This window comes from Dipodomys merriami, unplaced genomic scaffold (assembly GCF_024711535.1).
Source record: "Dipodomys merriami isolate MVZ:Mamm:240054 unplaced genomic scaffold, mDipMer1.0.p SCAF_17, whole genome shotgun sequence".
Classification (NCBI taxonomy): Eukaryota; Metazoa; Chordata; class Mammalia; order Rodentia; family Heteromyidae; genus Dipodomys; species Dipodomys merriami.
Genome location: NW_027203048.1, coordinates 22152218 through 22159216, shown reverse-complemented (window position 1 = coordinate 22159216; position 6999 = coordinate 22152218). Strand labels below are relative to the sequence as shown.

At 53.6% G+C, this 6999-nt stretch overlaps 1 protein-coding gene across 1 annotated transcript; it reads left to right on the top strand.

Annotated features, from left to right (window-relative positions):
* On the top strand, positions 1-4238 carry Zfp36l2 (ZFP36 ring finger protein like 2). Its single transcript, XM_070025483.1, has 2 exons — positions 1-299; positions 796-4238. Exons 1-2 carry the CDS (start codon positions 249-251, stop codon positions 2245-2247), a joined length of 1503 nt encoding a protein of 500 aa, XP_069881584.1. The 5' UTR covers positions 1-248; the 3' UTR covers positions 2248-4238.
* The last annotated feature ends 2761 nt before the right edge of the window (positions 4239-6999 follow it).

Below are 6999 nucleotides of genomic sequence, written 5' to 3'. Positions count from 1 at the left end.
TCCGCGAGCTGCCGTCGGCTCGGCGCGGGGGGCGGGCCGGGCACCCCGGGCGCCGAGGTGCGCGCTCTGCTTTTCTCTCCTTTCCCCCCCCCACCCCGCTCCGCACTCCGGGGCGCCTCTGCCCGTCCACGCCGCCCTCCCCCCAGCACAACTTTCGGTCCCTCCTCGCCCGTTACTCGTCGTGGCCGCCCCGGGGGCTCCTCCCAGCCTTCCAGCCTGCAGCTGCGACCAGCACAGGACCCAGAAACATGTCGACCACACTTCTGTCGGCCTTTTACGATATCGACTTCTTGTGCAAGGTACGCGGGGAGCCGGGGAGGGAGGGCGGCGGCGGGCGGGCGCGCGCCACCCCTTCCACTTCCCAGACTTCGCCCCCGGCCCGCGGCTGTAATTTGGTTGGGCGGGGGGGGGGGGGGAAATCCCGGAGTTTGCAGTCGGGTGTGCGAGCGCCCTTTGGGCGGGGAGGGGAGCCCGAGCAGGAAGGGCGGAAGGGAAGGAGGGAGCGGCCCGAGCTGTTTAGTTTCTCGGGAGCTGACCGCGGCCACGCTGCTCGGGACTTCCCGGACAGTGTTTGCGCCTCCCACCCGGAGGCCCACGGGCCTGAGGATCACGTGTCGGGCCCGGGGCGGCCGGGCTGGGCCCCCACTGGCTCCCTGGCTGGCTCGCGCGTGTCTGGGTGGAGGCCGCGGCGCAATCCGCGGAAGAACTTAGTTTACGGAACGCCGCTCGCCCCGGCGCTCCCCGGCCCGGTCCGCGCGCGTTCTCATCCCCTCCTCGCTCCCCTCTCTTTGGCAGACGGAGAAGTCGCTGGCCAACCTCAATCTGAACAACATGCTGGACAAGAAGGCGGTGGGGACGCCCGTGGCCGCTGCCCCCAGCTCGAGCTTCACGCCGGGCTTCCTCCGACGGCATTCGGCCAGCAACTTGCATGCGCTCGCTCACCCCGCTCCCAGCCCCGGCAGCTGCTCGCCCAAGTTCCCGGGCGCCGCTAACGGCAGCAGCTGCGGCAACTCGGCGGCCAGCGGCCCGGCCTCCTACGGCCCCCTGAAGGAGCCGTCGGGGGGCGGCGGCACCGCGCTGCTCAACAAGGAAAACAAATTCCGCGACCGCTCGTTCAGCGAGAATGGCGAGCGCAGCCAGCACCTCCTGCACCTGCAGCAGCAGCAGCAGCAGCAACAGCAGAAGGGGGGCGGCGGCGGCGGCTCCCAGATCAACTCCACGCGCTACAAGACCGAGCTGTGCCGCCCCTTCGAGGAGAGCGGCACGTGCAAGTACGGCGAGAAGTGCCAGTTCGCGCACGGCTTCCACGAGCTGCGCAGCCTGACCCGGCACCCCAAGTACAAGACGGAGCTGTGCCGCACCTTCCACACCATCGGCTTCTGCCCCTACGGGCCCCGCTGCCACTTCATCCACAACGCGGACGAGCGGCGGCCCGCGCCGTCCGGGGGCGCGGCCGGGGACCTGCGCGCCTTCGGCGGCGCCCGCGACGCGCTGCACCTGGGCTTCCCCCGCGAGCCGCGGCCCAAGCTGCACCACAGCCTCAGCTTCTCGGGCTTCCCGACGGGCCACCACCAGCCCCCGGGCGGCCTCGAGTCGCCGCTGCTGCTCGACAGCCCCACGTCGCGCACGCCGCCGCCGCCCTCCTGCTCCTCGGCCTCGTCCTGCTCCTCGTCCGCCTCCTCCTGCTCCTCCGCCTCGGCGGCCTCCACGCCCTCGGGCGCCCCGACGTGTTGCGCCTCGGCGGCGGCGGCGGCAGCCGCGTTGCTCTACGGCTCCGGGGGCGCCGACGACCTGCTCGCGCCGGGGGCTCCGTGCGCCTCCTGCTCGGCGGCCTCGTGCGCCAACAACGCCTTCGCCTTCGGCCCGGAGCTGAGCAGCCTGATCACGCCGCTGGCCATCCAGACCCACGGCTTCGCTGCCGCCGCCGCCGCCGCCGCCTACTACCGCAGCCAGCAGCCGCCGCCGCCGCAGGGCCTGGCGCCCCCCGCGCAGCCCCCCGCGCCCGCCGGGCCCCTCCCCGCCGGCCCCGCGCCGCCCTCGCCGCCCTTCAGCTTCCAGCTGCCGCGCCGCCTGTCCGAGTCGCCCGTGTTCGACGCCCCGCCCAGCCCCCCGGACTCGCTGTCGGACCGCGACAGCTACCTGAGCGGCTCCCTGAGCTCGGGCAGCCTCAGCGGCTCCGAGTCCCCCAGCCTCGATCCCGGCCGCCGCCTGCCCATCTTCAGCCGCCTGTCCATCTCCGACGACTGAGGCAAGGAGGCGCCAGAGAGGAGGAGGAGGAAGGGAGAGGCCGCGGGGGGGGGGGGCGGTGGTTGGAGGGAGCCCCTCGCATCCCACCCCTGCGGGGGGGGGTACAGAGGTTGGGATGGCCAGCCCATGGCAGACTTGCAGAGCCCCCCCCCCCCTGCCGAGCGTGTGGACTCGAACTTTGCTCTGGGAGGGGGATGTTTCCCTCCCCCTTCGGTTTTCTCATTTTGTCTATTATTATTATTATTATTATTATTATATTATTATTACGAAGTTTCTTGTTGAGCAAAAAAAAAAAAAGCCAACGAACTTTTTGTATTCATGAACAAAATACTCACAACAGAGCAGTTGTGATGCGAATAGAACAAAAACAACCAAACACTTAAAACTTTTTTTTAGGTCTCAGAGTTTGAGACTCTAGAAAAAGTCAGCCCAGCACCAGCAGCTACCAACCACCATTCCATCTCTTCACTTGAAAAGCGTTTAGTGACAGTCCAGATGTGGGAACTTGTGAAAGAAGTTCCTAATTGTTTGTCTCAGACCAGTGTAAACAAACCAGCCGGCCACCACCTTGCTAAACTGTAAGCTTTTAGAATCCAATACTCTGCCAAGAATATGCCTTGATAGTAGTAGTTCTCAGACCCTTTGTTGTGTGTGGGGTTTTTTTTCTTTTTTTTAACTTTAACAAAGTTATATATGTATTGGGGGGGATCCTTGCATTCCAAAGTTTGATACTGGTTACTGGTTTTATTGTCACCACTTGGGGTGTTTAGTTTAGAACCATTTGTCTGCTCTCTCTGGAAGCCTTGGGCAGAGCTTAGTTTGTAATTGTTGGGGAATAACTGCTGAATTTTTAGCTGTTTTGAGTTGATTCGCACCACTGCACCACAACTCAATATGAAAAAAAAAAACCTATTTAACTTATTTATTATCTTGTGAAAAGTATACATTGAAAATTTTGTTCATACTGTATTTATCAAGTATGATGGAAAGCAATAGATATATATTCTTTTATTATGTTAAATTATGATTGCCATTATTAATCGGCAAAATGTGGAGTGTATGTTCTTTTCACAGTAATATATGCCTTTTGTAACTTCACTTGGTTATTTTATTGTAAATGAGTAAAAAAATCTTAATTTAAGAGATTGTATGTAATATTTATTTCATTAATTTCTTTCCTTGTTTACGTAAATTTCGAAAGATTGCGTGATTTCTTAACAGAAATCTACCTTGATGCTGTGGAAGTAGTTCGAGGAATATTTTTTATGAGTTTTCTTAGAATGTATAATGGTTGTAGCCCATCCAGCTTAGAAAAAAAAAATGACCACATACTTTGCAATCAGGCTCACATGTGGCATGCTTTTCTAACTCCAAACTAGCAAAAAAAGTGTTTTCCTGAGACCACCAGTTTGAACTGTGACATACTCTTGAGTATAAAGACATGTAGCAATAATGAGGAGGGGAATATCCCAGTGCCTTCAGACGGCCCAAACTTGCCTTAAATCCTCCTCAACCAAATAAGTATTGTGTTTATTAGTGCTTGAGAGAAGCTGAATGTAGGATGGGTTCAACTGCACAAAAGGAAAAGATTTTTTTACCACTTTTTTATATAGCTATAGAGAGGCCACCTCATAGTGCTGAGATGATGTATGCAGAACATGAAGATGCCTTGTTTCATGACAGAAGATTCCAAAACTTGGACAATTTCTTTTTTTTTTTTTTCAGTGTAGAAAGGCAAGAATGTCTGAAGCTTTCCTGGACAGCAGATGAATGAGCAGTAGCTTAGATTTTGTAGGTACAGTTGGAGCACTATTGTGTATGTATTCTCTGGACTACTTTGACAGAAGTAGGTTTTTGAATGTAACAAGATAAGTCAACTTGAGTTGTAATATATTTTGGGGAATCAGTTCACTACAAATTGTGACTGTAAACATTGTACTGTAAATGTTTTGTAGTTTTCCCCCAATAAAATTTTTTGGGAAAAAAAGGTACTAATGCACATTTGTTTTTTTGTAACAACAAGAGAGTCTTCCTGTGGCCTCTGGCACTACCCAGGTTTTCACAGGGTGGGGAGGGAGGGTAGGAGTGTTGGCAGAGCTCTGAAGAGCCTGTATCCACTTGTACCTGTATTTATTTTATAGCAAGTTCTTTTTAGCTGAAAGAAATTATTCGGACTGTCAAGGGCATTAGTTGTTCCCTTTGGTAATGAGATGCATCCCAGAGTTGGCTGACTGGTGGCAGATCCTGGCGGGAGACTTTTAAGGGGTGTGGCTCGCCTATGAGTCACCCAGTGGCGTCACGTGGCTGCTAGTGGCAGCAGAAGGTCCAATTTTTCTCTAGGCCACTGCCTGCCCACAGCCTGTAGGGCTTTAGTGTCCTGATCTGGAGGGGAGCATGTAGGCCAGAGCCTGGGTTGGGGAGCTAGGCTTCTGCCTGGACTTTGGAAAGCCCTGGCTGTGTCCTTTAAAGAGAGAGGGAGGGAAGATAAAGCAAGTTAAACTTATATCTGGATGATGTTTGTTTATGCAGACAACTTCCTCTGGGAGTGAGCACATAACCCACTATTTATGCAAAAGGAATTAAGAGTCTGGGCTTCAGACGACTAGAAGGCTTCTAGTCTAGGAAGCAAATTCAATCCAGGCTTCTAGAAAGAAGAAAAAAAAAAAAGACTGCATTGATTTGACTGGGTTCCCAAAACAGTTGAGCAAACTTACTATGGCTGACATTTTTTTTCCTGATCACTTTAAAGCAAAATCAGGTTCATAATTGTTTTCCTTCTCTACCTCCCCCTCCTGCACAAGTAGCCACAGACACTTTCCAAAGTAGGTAAGAGATTTAGCAATAGTTTGCTTTCTTACCAACAACAGCTGGGCTCCATCAACCAATCCTTGCATCCCCTCTTAATGGCCTTGCTTTGCCAGGGTCTCTGGTGACTCACAGCTGAGCTGGGGGGGGAGGGGGGAGAAGGGGAGGGAAGGGACGGATGTGCCTGGCCTGGGCAGCTGTTTGGAGTTAAGGATGATGGCGCTGGTGTTCACTGGAGCATTTTTTTGGTGCTTGGCCCAGGCTGCCAATAGGAATGGAGAGCAGTTTGAAAATTCTCCCAGATGCTGGGCCTCCTTATTGGGAGGGGAGGGGAAGCCAGAGGCCAAGGAGGGCCTGGGCTGGGTGAAGACCCTGCTGCTCCCAGGCTCGGACACCATAAAGAATGTGCAACGGGGAGGAAACAGCTAGAATGTGGTGCTATTTAGGCCAAGCTGCATTTCAAAGGCCTCGTTTCCACTTCGTTCCCAAACTTATTTTTCTAAACAAGTACTTTTGATGGATTGGAATGTTAGACTTCTTTTAGGGGTAAGCCACATTCTTCTTCTTTTTCTTTTTTTTATTACTCTGTTTGAAAGCCCAATGGCTAGGATTTAAAGTTTGTGTTTTAGACCCAGCGGAGTGTGGAAAGCTCAGGGGATCATTCAGAAATTTCCTCTTACTGCACTTCAATGGAGGGTCCTGGGTCATTGTCCTTCTGCAGTGGCTGGAATTAACAGCAGACACTAGTGCTTCATCATCCTTGGGCCTGTTTTCTTGTCAATCCAGGAAACAGAAGTAAAACTTGCAAGTAAGGACAAAGTAGGATTGCCATGACAGGCTCTGCCAAGTCAACTGGAGCTGAAGATGGCTCCAGGCTGAGTCAAGATAGAATTCTTTCATGGTCAGACTTTCTGACAATGAGCCCAGAATGGGGGACCTGGAAGATGTTCCACTGGCTGATTAAAGACCAAAGCAGCCCAGTTCATATGGACCAACTTCTAAATAATTTCAGAGCGAGGATGTGTGCACGTACATATTTTCTACCCTTCACACTGTCTGGATCCATTGCTAAGTGTGCAGAAGAGGGAAAAAAAGCACAAAAAAGAAAAACTATGGAGAAAGCCAAAGTTTTGTACTGTCCCATAGGAATCAATCAGTGGAGGGTTGAGTCCAGGCATGCATGTGGCTCCCGATACAGGACAGACAGCAGGCATAGCTCTGGGCTATCAGGTCCTGAACCTTGGGAGCAAACCAACCTCTGACATCCACTGTCCTGCAGCTTTGCTGCTGGTGACAAGTGAGGGCAGAAGTGATCTTACCTAGCTTTCTTGAAACCGGAAGTTGGCTCTCTACACAAGCCCTTACAGGTTGGCCAACTGCTGGGCTGAGGCTAGTCTGGTTTATCTCCCATCAGTGGCCCATAGCCGCTCCCCATTCTCCACTCATGTCACCTTTATGTGTATGTGTGAAAGTGCGTGGGAACTGGCACTGGGGCTTGAACTCAGGGCCTAGGCACTGTCCTTGAGCTTTTACTCAAAGTTAGTGCTCTACCACTTGAGCCACAACTCCACTTCTAGCTTTTTGTGTGTGTGGGGGGGGTGATTAATTGGCAGGAAGAGTCTCTCAGACTTTCTACCTAAGCTGCTTTTCAATGGCGATTTTCACATCTCACCCTTCTGAGTAGCTAGGATTACTGGTATGAGCCACCACTGGTGCCAGCTGTATTTCTTTTCACTCTCTCTCAGAGGATGTAGGCATCCAGGGCAGTCTCAGCTCAAAGCTGCCAGCAAGACCCAGGAGGGAGGAGGGAAAGGAGGAAGGCAAGGAGGAAGGTGGGGTGGGGCCAAGGCCCAGAGGCTGCACAGGCCTGGCCCAGGCCAAGCCCTGCAGGAAGAAAGCTGGAGCTGCTGAGCACTGCACCTCTTCTTCCAACCTTCCTGACTGTGG

What these genes read in the sequence shown, in the direction of transcription:
- Zfp36l2 (XM_070025483.1), top strand. Translation starts at nt 249, where the DNA reads ATGTCGACCACACTTCTGTCGGCCTTTTACGATATCGACTTCTTGTGC. An exon ending in ATATCGACTTCTTGTGCAAG is followed by an intron (nt 300 to 795) that starts GTACGCGGGGAG and finishes TCTCTTTGGCAG; the next exon opens with ACGGAGAAGTCGCTGGCCAA.